A 20,804-nucleotide genomic window follows, 5' to 3' on the forward strand; every position below is an offset into this window, starting at 1 on the left:
ATCACTTAAGGCAATGTATCAGATTAAATTGTTATTGAATTATTTTTGGTATACCGGTATATACTACATTCTTTTGTGTAATTTAGTTATAATGTAGTTTACACTATGCACTTACAGAGCTGTTTACTGTGGGTTTTTTTTGAAATAAATATTCAAAAACATTTAACCTACTGATGCCTCAATTAATGTAATTTTATTGGTATCTATTTTTATTTTGAAATTTACCAGTAGCTGCTGCATTTCCCACCCTAGGCTTATATTCAAGTCAATAAGTTTTCCTAGTTTTTTGTGGTAAAATTAGGTGCCTCGGCTTATATTCGGGTTGGCTTATACTCGAGTATATACGGTACATTCCTTATTTCTATATTTTGGTTACTGATCAGCATAACACTATGAAGAATGTGGTTTATGATTTGCAATTTTCTCCCAAGAAATAAAGCTATTGCTTTATTAAATGCTAGAGTTACATTTGGTTGTAGACTTTCATGGCCAGAGTCAATTAACTGATAATGAGTATTTGGACTGCCTCTTCAGAGGAGGAATGAATCACTCAGTAGCATAATTCTCTGTTGCTCCGATTGTTGTTTGATCTCACTGGATTGTATCATGGGAGTCAGAGAAAGATATTTGGTCCTGATTTTAAAAATAAGCTATTTCCTGTTTAGCTTGTCTTTGAAATAGATGGTTGCTAAGTGTTTCTCCAAGCGAGACTGCTGCAAATTTCCTTTCTTGGTGATTAATTAAGGTCTGTTTGTTAGTAGTATCTAGGATCTAGGCTTTGTTAACCTTCAGACTCTCTTCCTTGTTAAAGCTGTTAGAAAGTTGATGAATCTCAATGGCTTCTCTATGCAGTCATATGTAATATTATAATTAATATTAATATGATTATCATATTAACATGAATAATTTAATGTGCTTGCCAATCAGGACCAACCATCTTTCACTGACTGCCTCAAAACGATCCAATTAGTTCAAATGAAAGAGCCAGAACAGAACAGCTGAGAATTATATTACTCAGAGGGTCACTTCACTTCTGAAGATGCTGGTCACAATTGTGGGTGAAACATCCGAATATCAGAAAACTAACCTGGAGCCATTTAACCTGAAAGTTCATCACCATTTAATAAGAAAGAAAAATACCTTATCCAAAAATATAATTAACACTAGTAATATGTTCTTTCTTTGGATAATATTCTGTAAGGGAGGGGATTTATAAACAGATATTAATATACTGACTATATATACACATACAGAATTATTAATTCATTTTTCTCTAATTAAACCACACCTGTAGAAATGTATATACAATCTCCGTGTGTAATGCTTTAATTGCTCCAGAAAAGTACTTTCCTATCACCTAAACCAGGGGTGTCAAACTCAAGGTGCGAGGGCTGGATCCAGCTTGTGAGGTGCTTAAAATCTCCAGCAGCATTCTGCCACCCAAAAACAGGTTGAAGGGACACAGAGGCCTACAGCAGAGTGTTGCTGGAGACCAAGGAGGCCAAAAATGGACCATGCAGGGGCCTCGGGAGGCTCCACGTAGCCTGTTTTTGGCTGGCATAGTGCTGCTGGAGGCCAGGGAGGCCGAAAACAAGCTGGGGGGGGTTGGCCACTAAAGTGCTGCAGGAGACCATTCAGGCCAAAAATGGGGCAGAGGGGGCTGCACCCCCCCATGCCCCATTTTGGCCGGCAGAGTGCTACAGGTGATGTCCGTCCCATCTCCCCCCACTCTGCCCTGCTGGCCTGTGGAGGAGAACTACAATGCTGATCCAGCCCTCAAAGAAATCCAGTTTGACACCCCTGACCTAAACTATTATGGCAAGAAGTTCAAGGGAAAAAAAGATATTCAGAATTAGATTCAACAAAATTTAATTTAACAAAAATTAAGAAAAACTTTCTGAAACAATTTCTAAAATGAGAGAGAGAGAGAGAGAGAGGGGGAGAGAGAGATTGAGAGAAGGATATTTAAATTGAATGTAATGCCTTATTTCCTAATTAACTAAACCTCCCCCCACCCTTCTTCATGCAAGGATAAAAAGATAGAGCAGATTCTTTAAATATACTCTTCCTTCTAGAATACTGTTCTTTCAAAAAAAACCTATATGCTTATTTCATTAATGTGTATGCAATTTTTCATGGAAAAATAGATTCTATTCTGCTGGGCATAGAATCCATTCATTGAAAGCACTTTAGACTTTGTCATATGAATATTAATTCTTGAAACTGTTGTCTCAATAAATCAATTAAGGTCACTGCAAAAACAGAAAATAAAAGCACAATGCCAAAAACAGACTAAAATGGAATGCAAGTAGGTCTTCTGCTGCCTGCAATTAGATAAAGAATAGTCTCCCACCAGCTTTTCCATCTGGCAATATAAACACTGTCTAAGATAATCCAACACTGTTGATATATTTACATTAATTTACAAATTACATTTCAGTTTAGTATGGAACACATTGCATAAATCAAAGGATAACACAAATTAATTAGGGGGGAAAGCCTGCTCTGTCGCTTTTGTTTTTCCACAAAAAAAGCACCACATAATGCCTGGCCATATGGTCTTATCATTCTCTTAGCTAATTATCTACAAATCTTTGTACCAATTTTACAGCTACTGGTTATTACTAACTGGTTTAACATTTCTCCAGAGAACTCTTTTTTCCTTCAATATCTTTTACATTCTAACCCAGTGACTAAAGATATATTATTAATAATATTCAATTACTTGATTTGCAAAAGATCAAGTAATACGTAAAGAAAGGGTTTTTTTTTAATTTTCACACGCTGAATTCAGCATTTTTATTTATTCTAACTTCAAAGCTCAGTTCATTCAAAGCCTCTGGAGTAAAGATTCTCCAAACCAAGATACCTTATTACATAAGCCTTCTGATCCAACAATTGGAGAGCATATTACAGTATGCTTTTCTCCCCCTACTCATTCATTACAGCTCATTCTTGATCTTGAATTGATATAAAGAACTTCCCAGAATTTTAGATACTGGATTGAGGGCATTCAGGAAATAGTTTTGCACTTTCTCAGCCACCTTGGATTTTTAGGTAAAATCCAATTACAAAAAACCACAGAATTTGATTGAAATAAATACATAAATGAATATTTAAATAGGACCCCTAGTTTGATTTCTTTATGTCGTCTCCCTTATAGCATAAATCTAAAAATAAAACCATCAATGGTATGCTAAACATTTGTTAAAATAAATATTGATAAAAGATTTTTAAAATCGCCTGGTTTTGGAATGTTATGCCTCATTGTGGCTCTATAAATGAAATGTTTAAATCCCTGTCTATGGTGCATCCTTCTTGAGATTTGTTTGTTTGTTTGTTTGTTTATATTTCACATTTCTAAAACCCTCCCATCTCCCTCAAAGAGGGACTCTGCGGGAACAACCAAATTTTGACATAAAACCAATTGCTTGTTCTTCCAATAGTGAAAGCACTTGCTACTTCCAATATGGAGATGGTGCACGACATGAAAACTTGTTTATTCTTAGAGTACATCTATTTTATACCCCAAACTTGCTGCTGTCGTGCCAAAGGAGAAAATGGGTGGGGAAAGTGATGCACACCAGTCAAGGAATATGACTAATGAAGGATATGAAAAAAATGCTTCAACAAAAGATAAAAAGGGGGGAGGATTAACAGCCAAGAGTTGGAGCAGTGAAGAGTTGCCCCCGGTTTGGACCGGTTCACAAGAACCAGTAGTAAAACCGGCGGGAGGCTCTGCCCACCGACCCTGACGTCATCGTAAGTGATCTGTGCATGCGAACCAGTAGTAAAGATAAGTAGAACCCACCCTGAGTCGGAGACTTGCTTTGAAAACCGCAGTAATCTGGAGCAAATTTCCAAGATCTGCAAGCACAAACTCTGTAGATATAAACACACATACAAATACACATATATATTTGTATTTGGAAGAAAAGTCATGACCATAACTGTTTTCTATTGCATTTACTCATTTGTTGAAACAATCCTGTCAGTTTTATAATGTAATAGAGCAACAATTTAATACATATTGCATCCTCCCTCTGCTCCTCCAGTAACCAGTAACAGCAGACTGTGTAAGCTTCATTTGCTATATCAAATGTAGCAATGCTTGGGCCTTTAGGGATAAACCCATCAATACAATTGCAACTGTATTTCTTGAAAAGACCGCACATTTGGCCATAAGGCACAAATTATTACTTTACATTTGATCATGTTTGTCTTGCAGCAATGTCATTTTTATGCTCCATTTCAAATGCACTCTGACAATCTAGCTTGCTATTATGCTTTCATTTGGTTATTGATGTGACCCTATTTTACGTAACACAATCCTGTTTATTTTCATTACTACTTTTTTCCCCCCACTGTGGAATCACTCAGTTCCTAATTTGGTTAGCACCAGTGTCTACTGCTGTTCCTCTGATTTATGAGTTTGCCAATTCGTAGCTTTGTGAGTGAAAAAGAGAAATATTCCCTGACATAAATGGGCGTTGACTTACCTGAACGCTTCTTCTCGTTGCTCTGGCTCCAGTGGTCAGGATTGGGTAGTGACACGCTCCAATTACTGATTGAGTCTGCAAAGCTGAGAAGCTCCTCCCCTTTGTCTTGCTTCCCAGCTTTCTGATGAAAGACAGCAACGCAGACTGGCACTTTGAGCTGTAAGACAAAAATAGAGAGAGATCCACAGAATCCTCCCCACCCACGAGGGCACCAACAGGGCGGGGCTGACCACTGGAGCCAGAGCAACGAGAAGAAGCGTTCAGGTAAGTCAACGCCCATTCTCGTTGATCCTGGCTCCAGTGGTCAGGATTGGGACATACCCAAGCCTAACTCTGTAGGGAGGGACCTGCCCGAGGGGGTGGGGAGGTTCCCAAATGAACCTGCTGGAGTACCCTGCGTCCGAAGGCAGCCTCGGCAGAGGCAAACCTATCGAGCCGATAGTGTCTAACGAAGGGAGTGGGGGACGTCCAGGTGGCGGCCCTGCAGATTTCCTCCAAGGAAGCCTGAGTAGCCCACGCGACCGAGGTGGCCGCACTACGGGTAGAGTGCGCCGTGATACCACGAGGAACCGGAATGGAGAGGACCTCATAAGCCTTTGCGATGGTGGCGCGGATCCAACGACCCAAAGTGGTCGCCGATACCTTCTTGCCTAAGGAGGCAGGCTGAAATGAAACCAGGAGGGCTTCCGTTTGGCGCAGGGAAGAGGTGCGTCGGAGGTAAATGCGGAGGGCCCTTCTGACGTCTAGAGTGTGCCAAGCCTTCTCGAGGGGATGAGAAGGATTAGGGCAGAAGTCGGGAAGGACTAATTCGAGGGTTCTATGGTAAGGGGAATTGATCTTGGGAAGGAAAGTGGGGTCCAATCTGAGAACGACCCTGTCAGGGTGGAAGATACATAGGTCTTCTCGGGCTGAGAGGGCAGCCAAGTCAGACACCCTCCTGGCCGAAGTGATGGCCAGAAGGAAAGCAACCTTATACGATAGGAATCGAAGCCCCACCTCCCTTAGAGGCTCAAAGGGGGCCTTGGTGAGGGCATCCAGGACCCGAGGAAGATCCCAGGTGGGATACCTATGGAGAGGAGGAGGCCGAAGGTTGGAGGCACCCCTAAGGAATTGCCGAATAAGTGGGCGGGAGGCTAGGGAACCCCGTGAACCACAGCAAAGAATGGAGGAAATTGCGGCTACTTGCCTGCGGAGAGTGTTGGGAGCCAAACCTGAGTCGAGGCGATCCTGAAGATAGATGAGGACCTGCTCCGTGGAGGCCGCCGTGGGGGCGATGGAATTTCTGTCGCACCAAGACGAAAATGCCCTCCAGCTGGAGTCGTAGATCCGGGTGGTTGACGGTCTACGAGCTGCCTGGATAGTTGCAACGACTCTGGGAGGCAGACGACGGGAACTCAGTAGACGCCGCTCAATCGCCAGGCGGTTAGTTGTAGCCATGCGGCGTCCGGATGAAGAAGAGACCCTTGACGGAGGACGACTCTGTCCGGAGGGAGACGCCATGGACGCCGAACCGAGAGGGCCATCAGGTCCGCGAACCAAGGCCGGCGGGGCCAATGGGGGGCGATGAGCAGCAGTTCCGCCTTTTCCTGTAGCATCTTCCTGATGACCTTGGCGATGACTGGGAGTGGGGGGAAGGCATACAGAAGGCCGGGGGGCCATGCGCTGTGGAGAGCATCCACGGCCTCCGCCCCTGGTTCCGGAAACCGTGAAAAGAACCTCTGGGTCTGCCGATTGGACCGTGTGGCAAAAAGGTCCAGGACTGGAGACCCCATCAGGGAAGTGATCTCCGCAAAAAGCCGAGGGTCCAGGGACCACTCCCCGGGGTCCAGAGAGGTCCTGCTCAGCCAATCCGCCTGAGAATTCTGGAGACCTGAGATGTGTGCCGCCCTCAAGGATTTGAGGTGTGTCTCCGCCCAGGAGCCCAGTCTCTCGGCCTCCTCCATGAGGGGTCGAGAGCGGGTCCCTCCCAGGCGGTTCACGTGGGCCTTGGCGGCCACGTTGTCCGTCCTGACGAGGACATGCCTGCCCTGTACCTTGTGGGCAAAGACCCGAAGGGCCAGGTGGATGGCCCGGAGCTCCAACCAGTTTATGTTGTGCTCTAAATCCGCTTGAGTCCAGAGACCTTGAGCGAGGGACGAGGAAAGGTGGGCCCCCCAGCCGAGAAGGCTGGCGTCTGTAGTAAGGATCAGACACTGTTGTTCCCTGAATTCCGTCCCCTGGAGAAGGGCCCCCGAGTCCCACCAATCGAAGGACCTGAGCACTTTGGGGGGAAGGTGGACAAATCGATGGGAGGACCCCAGCCCCCGTTTCTGGTAAGGGAGGAGGAACCACTGCAGAAGCCTGCAGTGGAGACGGACCCAGGGGACTATGCCGATGCAAGATACCATCTTTCCCAGGAGTTGGGAGAGGGAGGCCAGGGAAGAGCCCTTCGCTGTCCTCACTGCCCTGACCAGAGACCGCAGACTGGCCAGGCGATCCCGGGAAAGATAGACCTTGCACTGACTCGTGTCGATAACAGCCCCTAGGTGCTGGAGGCGAGTAGTCGGGACTAGATGACTTTTGGCCCGATTTATGGAGAACCCATGGGCCTCCAGAACCCGGAGAGTGGTCGTAAGGTCCCGAAGGGCCTGGGGCTTCGAGACTGACTGGACCAGAAGGTCGTCCAGGTAGAACTGCATCCGGATGGGGATGGCCCTGAGATGGCCCGCTATGGCGGCCATCAATTTCGTGAATACCCTGGGGGCCGATGAGAGGCCGAATGGGAGGGCCCTGTATTGGTAGTGCTGGTTCGAGAAGCAGAATCGGAGAAACCTGCGGTGAGCCGGGAGGATGGGGACATGGAGATACGCCTCCGTCAGATCGATCGACGAGAGGTAATCTCCAACCCTGATGCCCTCTAGGATGGTCTGGAGGGACTGCATCTTGAACCGCCGGTAAACAATCCGGCGGTTCAGGGATTTGAGGTCTAAAATCGCCCTCCACCCCCCTGAGGACTTTCGGATAACGAACAAGCGTGAATAGAAGCCTTGTCCGTGCTGCCCCTGGGGCACAGGTTCGATGGCCCGAATCTCTAGTAGGTGGAGGATGGCAGAAGCCACCAAGAGCCTGGAAGTTCGGCTCTGTGAGATGGGACAACGAAGAAACCTCTCTGGGGGGGAGGACAGGAATTCGAGAGAGAGGCCAGAACTGATAGTCCTCCTGACCCAGGCGTCCGACGAGGTAGCTGCCCACTGGCTGGCGAAGGACGCCAGGCGGCCTCCAATGGGTAGCTGGGCCAAGCCGTCAGCGTGACCTACGGAATCCCCGCCCCCTGCCCCCTCGAAAGGGCCGTCTGTTATGACCTCTGGGAGGGGGACCTGGACGATCCTGAGGTCGGAACTGTCTAGGCGGGGGAAACCGTTGACGACGGCTTCCTGAGAAACCCCCTTCAGAAGACCGGAATGGTCGGAAGGAGGATTGGGCCCTAAAGTCAGACCGCCGGGATAGGCTAGGCAGGATGCGGCGCTTGTCCTTGGACTCAACCAAGAGGGGCTCCAGTGGAGCCCCGAAAAGCTTGGGCCCTTCAAATGGGGAAGAAGCGAGGCGCCATTTAGACTTAGCATCCGCTTGCCACTGGCGGAGCCAGAGCAAGCGTCTAGCAGCTATAGAGGAACCAATGGCCTTGGCAGCGAAGCGAGAGGAATTTAAGGTAGCATCCGCTGAGAAGTCTAGGGCCACAATAACCTTGCTTATGTCCTGGTGGGTCCTCAGGTCTGAGACCGGGAGCTTGGCCTGGAGTTGGCGGAGCCATAAAATAGAGGCTCGGTTAAAAAAGGAGGCGGCCAAGGAGGCCTTGACCGACCAGGCAGTGGCCTGGTGTGATCTAACCAGGGAATGCTCTAGCCGTCTATCCTCTGGGCGTAGACCTTCATCAGGAGGACCTGTCAAATTAGAGGGGGCTGACAGTTCCGCTACAGGCTGGTCTATTGCGGGGACCTGCAAAATAGATGACAGTTCAGGTGCCAAATTATAAAGACGTCTGTCATTAGCATTGGGGCTGGGTCCAGAAGCAGGGGCTGCCCATTGGCGTTGAAGAACATCCCTAAATAACTTGGGGCCAGGGATTTCCTCAGATTCAATGGCCGGTTCCTCAAAGAGGGGAATGGAAGAGGAAGTACCTTCCCCCGCATTAACCGATGAGATATGAGAGGATCCCAAACCTGTGACGGCCTTGGCCTTGTGGAGCAGGGAACGAAAAAGTTGGGGTTTAAAGAGACCCACAAATGCTGGTTGGTCTGGGGCCAGACCTTCGTCATCCGACAAATCCTGGTCCAGAGGATCAGGGGCTGCTAAGGATTCCCTGTCAGAATGATCAGGAGACCTTACCTGGGCTAGAGACTCAGGTCCCTGAAGGTCTGCGTCAGCAGCAGAAACAATAGAGCCTTCTACATCAATCTGTGAGAAGGAGCGACCGGAGCCCCAAGAGGAGGTCTTCTGCAGTTCCTCCCTAACCCCCATTTTGATGGCTTCCCTGATGAAGGAAGCCAAATCAGAGGAGATCTGATTGCCTAAGGGCAAGGAAGGGGGGGCTAAAGGGAGGGGGGCTTGAGTAGGGTGTCCCTGGGGTTGAGGCTGGACAGGGGAAACTTCCTGTTGAGGACCAAATAATGCTACATTGACCGCCTTAGGCCCGACAAAAGATGTGATGTCCCTATCTGGGGACAAGGCAGGGGATGGAACTTGTTCAGGATTGTCCCCTTTATCAGGTTGAACCTGGGGATCCACGTTTGATGGGACTGCAGAAACAGGGGGTGGACTTGTAGAAGGGACCACCCCAGGAGATGAAAGGGGGCTAATGGTGGCTTTCTCCTGCAAGGAAGCTGCCTGGATAGCCTTCTGGATCGCCTTTTCAATGGCCTTATGGCGCTTTAGCTCTTCCCTGGTCAGAGCCGAGGATTGGGAAGGTTTAGACCCCTTTGTGGTGTGATGGGTCTTTCTGCTTCTCTTAGCAGGAACAGGGTCAGAGGATCCAGGGTCTTCCTGCTGCAAAGGTTGTTTGGCAGATCTGGAAGGCCGTTGGGAAGCCATGAGAATTCCTCAGATCCCCTGAGGGAAGGATCAGAACTCAGGGGGAAAGCTGAAAGAAAGGGCAAGGCAGACAGTTAAGGAGGCCTTTCGCCCTTACTAGGCCTCTATTAGCCACGAGGCCTTCCAAAAATGGCCACCGGTACAGTCAAAATGGCCGCCGGACCTTCCCAAAATGGCCGCCGGAACCTTTAAAATGGCCGCCGGACCTTCCCAAAATGGCCACCGGAACACTAAAAATGGCCGCCGGACCTTCCCAAAATGGCCGCCGGAACACCTAAAATGGCCGCCGGACCTTCCCAAAATGGCCGCCGTACACTTAAAATGGCCGCCGGGACACTTAAAATGGCCGCCGGAACATTACGAATGGTAGAGGGAGGTAATAATGGCCGCCCGGACTCCGAAACCAAATCCCCTCATACTTACATCTGGAATCCGGCGATTGGGAGTTGATCAGCAGAGCCGATCCACCCGAGGGGCTGGGGCTGCTGAAACGAGGCTCTCTGCTACTGTGCTGAGCCCAGGAGCCGATCAGAAAGGATGCGGCTAATAGGGGCCTCAGGCCTCGTGTTCTGCCCCAAATGCGGCTCCGCTGAAATAGCGCCGCGATTAGCTGGCTATCGGATCCCCAATAGCCTCTTCGATGCCTCTGCCTGTCCAGGCAAGAGGCTAGCCCCTTGTATGCAGCAGTAGAGGGAAGGAGCCCTCCACGCTAGGGTGAGGACCAGGCTCAACCAGCCGGGAACCTACAGCCCTCACCAGCCAAAATTGGCCTCCAGCGGTCTCGGGTACGAACCCCTTCGCGCTGGGAGCTCTACCAAGATTTTTATGGGAGCTGGAGAAGAAATCCTGTGGCAAAAGGAAAACTTTTGCAAGAGCTAAGCTCAAACGTGCCTATCTAACTGGATTGAGTCAGAAAGCTGGGAAGCAAGACAAAGGGGAGGAGCTTCTCAGCTTTGCAGACTCAATCAGTAATTGGAGCGTGTCACTACCCAATCCTGACCACTGGAGCCAGGATCAACGAGAATAGCTTGAAAGTCCTTAATATATGTTGATTGATCTGCTCATTAGTTTACAGAAAAGGAATAACTTTTTAAAAAAGGATCATGAACTGTCATCGTCTGGTATTGAAGATTGGCTGTCCGGTTTTAATTCCACAATAAATGCAACATTAATGCGAAAATGTTCTTATCTTTACATGCTCAAAACACTTGCACACTTGCTCTGCATTGCAGCTGAATAAGCTTCTTCGATTTTGCAAACAGACAGTTAATTCTGTAATAATTTTCAAGGAGGTTTGTGAAAATGCTATAGGAACTTGAATTGACCCCATAAAATGCTAGATAACATATCCTGTGTTGATTACTCAGCCACCATGAACTAAGTAATTACATATTTAGGAATGAGTAGAATAACAATGGATTCTGAGCACAAATAGATTCCTTTTTTGCAAAACACTTTTTGGCAAAACACAATAAGAATCAATGTTTTTTCTTATTATTACAAATAGTTGTATAGGAATACATGGGGAGAGAGTCCATTCAGTACAGTGGTTAAGGCACTTGGCTAGAAACTGGGAGACTGTGAGTTTTAGTCCAGCCTTAAACAGGATGATCCTGGACCAGTATCCCACTCTCTCAGTCTTAGGAAGGAAGCAAGGACAAATCACTTCCCAAAAATCTTGCTGAGAAAAATATAAGGACTAGTCCAGGCAAAGGGACCCTATTTTGTGTAGTGGTTAAGGCACCAAAGAAGAAACCAGGAGACCGTAAGTTATAGTTCTGCCTTAAGCACAAAGTGACCTTGGTGATCTTGGGCCAATCTCTCTCTCAATGGTCCGAGCTCCGGACCTAAACCAGCATCAAGATACCACGCATTTTGAGTTCCGAAGGATTTAATTAGCCAAACTCTCGGCACACGATGAGTTCCAAGCAAATAGCTTGGAAAAGGGAAAAAAGCATACAGGAATAAAGTCAGCACTGGGAGCGTCTGCCTCCCAGCACCTTTTAAATACTAGAGTCACGCCCTCCCGCCGCTGCAGCAACCGGCCCTCTGTCAGGCCCAATTGGCTGATTGTCAGGAGACTCAATTAGACACTTGTCGGTCGGTCCGCAGGCCCTCCAAACAGCTGATCTCTCCAACACAGCCATCACTGTGTGGCCAGAACCCCACAGGCCACCCAGGGTTTGACACTGTCTCTCTCCCAGCCTTAGGAAGAAGGCAAGGGCAAACCACTTCCTAAAACCCTTGCGAAGAAAAATGTAGTGACTAATTCAGGCAGTCAGGAGGAGCTAAAAACTGAATCAAAGACACACGGACAACATGAAGCGATTGGGATTTAGTGGTGGATAACAATTCAAAACCCTGCTACCCTGAGCTCTAAATTTACAAATGTAACATATGCCACATCACAATCAAATATAGGTAGTCCTCCAACTTACAACCACAATTGAGCCCAAAATTTCCACTGCTAAGCAAGACAGTTGTTAAGTCAGTTTTGCTCCATTTTATGACTTTTCTTGCCACAGTTGCTAAGTGAATCACTGCAATTATTAAATTAGTAACACGGTTAAGTGAATCTGGCTTCCTCCTTGACATTGCTTGTCAGAAGATGGCAAAAGGTCACATGACCCCTGGGACACTGTAACTGTCATAAAACACGCCAGTTGCCAAGCATCCAAATTTTGATCACGTGATCGTTTGGGGATGCTGCAAGCGTCGTAAGTGCCATTATGACTTTGAACAATCACTAAACAGATGGGTGTAAGTCGAAGACTACTTGTAATTACATACCTATCCATCTGGCATTTCATAGAAGTACTTAGCAGCGATTGGACTGTGCTACTTCAGACTATAGATGTGCTTGTGATATTTACAGGATCTCCCATTGTCTCTGCTCCCATTTCTCCCATTGCTCATCCCATCAAATTTAACAGGGAGGACATGTACCTGGTTCCTTTCATTAAACAGTCAATTTTTTGCATCTCAGTCAGTCCTTCTCTACAGCAGTTACCTGTCCTATGGAACAGCATCCCTCCAGATATCTGGACGGTCTCAGCCTGTTAGCGTCTCAAAAGACATCGAAGACTTGGGCTTTCTCCCAGATATTTGTAGGAATGGCACGCTCTGCTGATTAATACTCTTTTTTATCAAGTGGATTTGTGTTTGAGACCTGGGTTCTATAACTGTTGTTAAATTGTTCTTTTTCAACACTTGTGCACTGCATAGAGTCACTTTTGTGAAGAGCACAACCATATAAAATTGTTTAAGAAAATAAAAAAAAATACCAAGAGTTCTACACAAAATATTTTTCCATATTAAAAATTGTAATAAATCTTTTCCTCAAAGGAGTGGGATTTTATTTTAGCTTAAAGAGGAATACGTTTATGTGAGGCGGACAAACAGAATCTGAAATGAAGACACCCATGACTTGTTATCATCTATATGTAAAGGTATGCACTTTCTTGTTTATCACAATCAAAATGAAAGTCTCTTTCGGCAAAAACGAACTACTAGCTTGAATGACAGATTTAATGCAATCATGAAGACTATTTTTGAAGACTTCCAGGTATTTTTTTCAGCAAGTTCGCTTACAGAAACATACATTGCTCTGGAGTATCATTTTCCCCTTAGTAATTCTGTATTCTGCACAACCAGTTAACACTGCAAGCTTTATTCAATTAAAGACAGATGTTCACTTCCACCCACACAGTTAGGTAACAGCAATGTATTCCACTAATTTACTTTTAAACAAAACAAAACTCTTACTTGGTCCTGAAAAAAAATGAAATGTGAAAAGATTCTCTCCATTCATCAGAGTTATTAAAAATGAACACTGGTATTCCATGGGCCCATGAAAAATCCATGGATGGATTTACATATTACTTTATTGTGGTTTGCTTAATTTTGACTTAGTGCAACATATACCTTAACTACTATATTTTGTAAAACATGATTTATGGATAGCAAGTATGTGGAGCAAACCCAGATAACTCTTTAGTCAATAATATTCATGGTGAAGCCATATTCTGGCATTCCTGTCTTCTCTGCTTTCTTCTTCTACGCAATGTCCATCCCCAAATTCCATTCTATATAGCCCCCATTCCCAGCCAAAGGAGGATCTGAGTTTCAGATCTCCTATCCTTTAATACTATCCAAGGAGGAATAATCAAAGAGGATCATAGAGGATCGTAGTCAAGGTATTTTCCATCTTCTTTAGTGAGAAATTTAAAATATTATTTGGAATCCTTTCTAAATCTAAGAGTCAGATCTTTCATCGGTAAGAATCTTCCCCCTCCCCCTTATCATGGTAATCCAGAACACCTTTTTAAAATGTCATAAGAAAAAGAAAACACCCCCTAAAGATATCAGAATGTTCATATGACTCATGGAGAATGTCATAATAATGTTGTTTGTGCCATTCAGGGAAATGTTCATGTCTTCATGCAGCCCCCATAATATATTGATATGACATCCTAATGTCATCAGCAGATGATGAGTATGATTAGTAAATGGAGGACATTCAATCATTTATTTATTGCTTAATGGGAGAAGACGACTTATCAACAGTCTGTAGTAGTCTATAAAAATACACTTCAGACATTCAGAAAAGTTGGATTTGAGGTCAATTTCCCCAACACATTGACAGATTTCCCTCCACCTCATGCAGGGGAGGAAAATCTTCCCCCACTCTAGAGGCACTCATATGGCAAAAAATATTATTCTGGAAGCTTCAGAATGCTAATTCTCTAGTGCTCCCTATTGTGCACAAGCACAAACAATGGCGTTTCTTAAAATAGTAGCAAATGGCATCATTTTGAAAGTCTTGGAACAAACACAGTAACAAATGCCATTGTTCTGAGCCTTTCAGAATGATAGTGTTCAATAGTGTTTCTGTTCCTCCAGAGGAGAACACTTTAAGTGAACATCAGGATCTGAACTTTCCCCCGTGGGGATGAGGAGAGGACCCTGGCTTCCCAGGTGTGGTGAAACATTGGGGCCCTTTCCTGACTCCACCATACCCCAAAGACCAGGCCCTTTTCCTAGAAGTCTGCTTAATGACCACAAATGGCAGAGCTGGTTTGTAATCATTGAGGGAAATTTATTTATTTATTTATTTTTATATGCCGCCCTTCTCCGGAGACTCAGGGCGACTTACAATGCGTTAAGCAATAGCCTTCATACTTTTGTATATTTTATACAAAGTCAGCTTATTGCCCCCACAAACCGGGTCCTCATTTTACTCACCTTAGAAAGGATGGAAGGCTGAGTCAACCTTGAGCCTGGTGAGAATTGAACTTGCAGTAATTGAAGGCAGCTGGATGTTAAATGCTGCCTTAGTAGGAGGCATTAGACTCCTACGCCACTCAGGCTTTATGTGGTCATACGCCATCTTATTAACAACTTTTTTGCTCAGTGACCGAGATTCCAGGCCCAATTGTGATCATAAATGGAGGACTACCTGTATGATAATATTGAAATTGATGTTTAAGAGAAAATAAAGCCTTGTTTCAACATGATGCCGACATGCTGATAAATTGTATTTATGTGAAATTCTGTACCCTGGGCTAGTACTTAAACTGTATGACTGTTCAATGATTGTGCAACATTACACTTCAGGGGCCTAAGAAATTGCAAATCAGGTATAAAGGGAAGCATTTAGTATAATTTTCATCCCTCTGCTGAGCCATAGTTTGTTTAGGGCTAATGTGATGAACACTTGGCTTAGTTTTAATATACAAAACTATGCTACTGTTTAAAACTACAGTGGCAGTATTTACACAAATGGCTAAAACCAAACCAATCATTAGATTTCAGCACAATGTGTGAACCTATTCACTGTTAAGTGAAACTGAGGAAATGTGAGGGAAATATGTTAGAATACCAAACTTTTAAATAAGCTTTAATGAGATATTGTACTTACTTTAGGTTTTATATGAATCAGTGGGGTTCTTTTAGGAGTTTAATGAACTTACAGGTTTTACTTCCTCCATTTCTGTAACCCTCCCAGTGATTTATGATGCCTGGTAATGGATACTGCCCAAGTGATGCAAGATGATTGAGACAATATTGTATCGTAATGAAACAAACACACAATCTTCTCTCTGATGGAGTGTTCATAATGCATTTCAAGTAGATATGCCAGCAAAATTATAAATGTGCTTAAAACAGAGAAAATGAGGCTATTATGATTGAATATCTTCATTCTCCAGCAAATCACTTGCAATGGAAAAAGGACATCTCAAATGACACTTCTATTGTGGTAAGAACACAACCAATTCTCTCTCAGAAGATACAGAATCTAGTAATATGCTAACTGGTAATAAAGTTCATCTTGAGGGACAGAGAGAGTAGTTCAAACCATTAGACATTCAATCTAATTGTTTTTCACACATTCATTTTAATGAAATATGAACAATACAAATTAGAGGCAGATTTTTTAACTCAATTTTATTCAAGGTAACCCCTGCTGCCTCTTTATAAATGGGTATCTACCATTTCAATCTTGTCAAACAAAGTTGCTTGGGAATGTCATATCTTTTTATTTCTATTTCCACCTTGGGTATACAGATGAAGCACTCAGATGTCACGACTAATTAAAATTACAACCTTAATTGCAAACAAATCACTAATAAGACTTGTTTCAATTTGAATCGAAACCTGCAGAAATGTGAGGGTAGCATTTTTTTAACCACATCTTTTTTACTTTCTTTATGCAGGTGTATGTATGTGTCTATGTATGTTGCTATGCAGTGATATATTCAGCCAGTATACACATAGGAACCAATTAATTGTAATGAAGGCATATAATTCAAATAAAACCTAGGAACTGCAAAGCAAAACACCAAAATTTCAAAGTTGTGGCAGGAACACTCTTTCTCTTCAAAGTCTTTGTAAGAGCATAGATCACACATATTCAGGAAACACGGAGACAGTTGTTACAAGGAGTAGAAGTTTCAAAAAAAGAAAGAGAAGCAAAACAGACTTATCAGATTTTATGCAATAATTCCAGTGTTTATGTTCTGGGTAGGGATATTTAATAAGAAATAACTAAGGAAAAAGATAAAATGGTGGCTATGTACCCTGTTTCCCCGAAAATAAGACATCCCCTGATAATAAGCCCAATCAGGCTTTTGAGTGCATGTGCTAAAATAAGCCATCCCTGAAAATAAGCCCTCCCCACATGCACAGCCAGTCCCCATCATTTCCTCTGGTTAGGGTTAGGTAGACAGAGTGGGAAATCAGGTACGACGGCAAGAGTAGCCACATCTTGTTCCACACGCCCCAAAATAATAAGACCTCCCCAAAAATAAGGCCAAGCGCTTATTTCAGCGTTCAAAAAAATAAAAGACAGGGTCTTATTTTCTGGAAAACACGGTAGCACGAATATTTGTAATGTTATGAGGGACAAAATGCAAGATGCATGACTAACATCTCACTTGATGCATCTTTCTGTGTGATTTAAAGTGAAGGAGGTGCACAATTGGACCAGAGATTGATGTACTTCATGTATGATTAAGCCAATCTATGATCTACATGCAGCTATGTACATGTACCAAAGTACACAAATGTAACTGAACATAAAATCCAGCATATATCATTTATTTTCTGGCTTGAAAAGCTTTCAACTTGCACCTATTTTTTTTTCCAAAGAAGTGACAGGCAACTTCTAAATGTAGGATTAATTTTAAAGTTTGCAAAACATGTCCTCTATTCATCCATTGAAAAATGAAGTTTTCTCCCCACATCTTGAACTGGACTGAGTGGATTGTCTTACACAAATGAAAAAGATGTTAAAACTCAGGGAATAAGTAAGAGTACAAATTAATGCAAATATGGCTGCTGAAAAAATGAATACTTTGAAGATTAGTCTGTCACTTGAATGGGGTAGTTTGCCTGATAAATTTAACTTTTTTTGTAATATCTAATCTGGGCTTCTCTCTTTACTCCCCCCCCCCCCCAGTTCCATTACCCTTGTTGATCTCCTCAGTTTATTGTCTCCTTTCTCTCTTTTTCCCTCCCCAATGCAGCTGTGCTTTTCCCTCATTCCATATTCATTCATTCATTCATTCATTCATTCATTCATTCATTCATTCCTGCTAGGAGATGGAAGGAAAATGTGTTTTGAATTAAGTGTTCCTCAGTCTGACAGTGGCTATGTGAGACATAGGCTACGATATATCAAAGAGAGATTTTTTAAAAATAAAATAAATTTTGAAAATTGATATAACATACATCTATATTACCTGTACACATACATAGACCCATAAATCAATAAATACATTTCCACAATTAGTTTCAGTTGCAGCTGATAATCTTGATTAATAAGATGGGGAAGCTGTATTGTATAGAACTTTTATTTCTGTGTATACGGATATGTAGAAATATAGGTCAATAAAGAGACAACCTAATTTTCCTTTTTGTGGATTACCTTAAATTCAGAATAGAGTCATCTTACTTTTAGGTGAATATAGTATTTGGGTACCTAATAAATGAGAAAGTGTATATATTGTACATATATATGTGATTTATTCCAAAATAATATTAGGATAAACAAACCAGAAGTATAAGTACTTTTCTATTCCTGTGCTTTGAAAGAGACCTGTGAAATAATTAAATGCAACTAGAAGCACAAAACAAAATTTCTAGGGTGCCTATTCTGAAAGTTATCACAAAAGAAAATGAGGAAATTGAAAAAGCCTTATTTAAATGTTAGTCATTAAAATGAAATACCAATTACTTTGGAGGTTTTCAGAATTGTAAAAAAGAAAAAAACTGAAGACAAAGCTGTGACAGGGCAGACTAAGGGTTAGAGACGGGGAAGGCATTATTAACTGAAATCTTGGGTGGCATTTGTGCCTCGCCTTTCACTTAAGTTTATTTAGATATATTAATTGAAAACCAATGTAAAGTGTACTGATAACTACAATTTGCAAAAATGCCTTCTATTTTTTTTTATTTTTCATTAGTGGAACAAAGGCAGTTGTTTAGCCATAAATGTTATAGTTATTTGCCTGGTGTTCAAAGTACGAAACTGACCTTTCAGAATAATTGGAATTGCTTTAATATGTCTATTTTTACACCCTCTAGGCAAGTATTATAATATTAAATGGCGAAAAGTGATGGAAATAGTTTTTAATTTCATGACACTTAACTATCTAATGAAATAACCTGATAGAGAATGTTTTATTATAGTAGAGGTATTGTTTGGCATATAACCATTTGAATCAGATGAAATTTCAGCTCAGGAATTCCAATAAATCTGATTTTTCAGTTCCATTTCCCTTCCTATTCAAAACCTATTTTTGAGAACATGTCTTAAAAATAATTTTAAATATTTTTTTTAAAAAAAAACAGTAACACAATAGGCTTTTATTATAATTGGGAACCTTACATCCAATCCATCATACAAAAAATTATAAAGTATATTATGCTACCAACTCAACAATATGGCACACATTTTCTTCTAGTGCTGCATTTGGCTTCCATAAAGGAGTTTCTTTAACAATATTTTATTTTCCGCCTAGAGTTCAGAATAATTATACAGGCAGGTGGTGGATGCAACCATTCTCATTCTTGTAAATCAAGGAACAAAATCAGCTCTCAGGACTAATTAGAACAGATGTATTTGTATTGAAAGAAATGAACACTAGTAAGAGCAACAGTTTATAGTAAATTGTGTTATTCATTGCACTATTTTACTTTCAAACCTCCACCCCCACTTGTCCTGTTTTTGCTTTATGCTTGCCTTACTTTTCAATATAAGGGATTTATGCTTTTCTTAGTTGCAAGATTAAAAATTAGCTAATTGCTTTCTTAATACATGAGTCACTCTCCATATGAACATATCCGCCTTTACTGGAAAGGATAGAGAGGGCTATAGATGTAACATGGCTTTGCATCCTGGTCTGGATTTCTTACTCCCACCAAATTTTGATGTACTTTCAAAATTTGAAAATCTTTTCAAATTTTACAGTTTGTAATTGTATTTATTTTTAGCATTTTACTCCACTTGTTAATCCCAAAAACTATACGGGGGGTGGGGGGTGGGGGTGGTAAGTAGGTAGGTAGGTAGAGGACACAGAGATTCCAGCATTGAATCCAGTACAACAGCACCTAACCCAATAAATATCCATGTACTTTTTCAAAATGGCAATAATACGTAGTGATTTTAACAACACCAATTCTACTGTTTTACACATGTCACAGTGTTGCACCCATGTAAGAGGCAGAGTTTGCATCATGATGTTCCCACATGTTTTGTCATTGAGGGGAATTGCTAGTGATCAAATTCTCAGTGAAAGTAATATTAATACATTAAGACTGCCCGGGAGTTATGTCAAAAATAAGCATTTTTCTTTGATGAGGTTTCAATATCACCATATTACAAATAGTCCACCCATTTCTTGTTCTTGAAATGGTGAAGCAAAGTATATCGCGGTACTGTGAAATAATTGATATGTCACACTGTCTAAATCATTAAGAGGTTACAACTGGCTAATTAACTAATCTATTAACAATTAGCAATTAGTCCATTAACAAGATTATTTCTTCCTATAGGAAGGAATTTTATTTGGATTTCACACTCTAATTACACTACTCAGGCCATACTTTACTGATCACAGCATTGATCTTGTCAGCAATCCGAAAGTTGTCAACAAGAGTCTATCATCTGTCATTCTAGTGGTCATTAATTTAGTCTTCTATTTAAAGTCTTTATCTGAGAGAAATAATTACTTATTCCCTCTACCTACTGTGAGAATCTCAAGACAAGAGTTTAATGTATGTATTGTAAATGTATGAAAGTTCATGAGAACTGATGAGAACTGATTGCCACTTTCACATTACTTTGACTATTTTCTTTTCATTAACAAAACAAGTTAATTTTTTAGTTTCATTTTCAAGCATGTAAAACAATGCAGACAATGTTTCATTACAGCAGCTAATCAAGCTACATTTTTTTCTTCACACTATCCCACCACCCTATAATCTCCCTAATAAGCAGTAGTATCCATAAAATTATAAATAAAATTGATTTATCTGTACCTTTAAATAGCATTCTAAAGCTATCTTTTTACTCTGTATCAGTGTTTCTCAACTTCAGCAATTTTTAACTGTATGGACTTTAATTCCCCGAATACCTCAGTCAGCCTACCAGAGGTGGGTTTCAGCAAGTTCTGACCAGTTCTGGAGAACCGGTAGCAGAAATTTTGAGTAGTTCGGAGAACCGGTAGTAAAAAT

General features: G+C 42.4%; 1 protein-coding gene across 2 annotated transcripts in view; it reads right to left on the bottom strand.

The window, feature by feature from the left end:
* PRKN (parkin RBR E3 ubiquitin protein ligase) overlaps positions 1-20,804 on the bottom strand; it is a 722,481-nt gene that overhangs the window by 639,852 nt on the left and 61,825 nt on the right. The window contains exon 2 of one of the 2 annotated variants that reach the window (XM_034428505.3): positions 3,812-3,882. The exons of the other annotated variant lie outside the window; for it this stretch is intronic. Within the exon in view, the coding sequence (XP_034284396.2) occupies positions 3,812-3,882 (71 nt within the window). The remainder of the gene's footprint in view (positions 1-3,811; positions 3,883-20,804) is intronic. 2 annotated transcript variants of the gene reach the window in all.

This window comes from Pantherophis guttatus, chromosome 1, assembly GCF_059756535.1.
Source record: "Pantherophis guttatus breed Tessera chromosome 1, ASM5975653v1, whole genome shotgun sequence".
NCBI lineage: Eukaryota > Metazoa > Chordata > Lepidosauria > Squamata > Colubridae > Pantherophis > Pantherophis guttatus.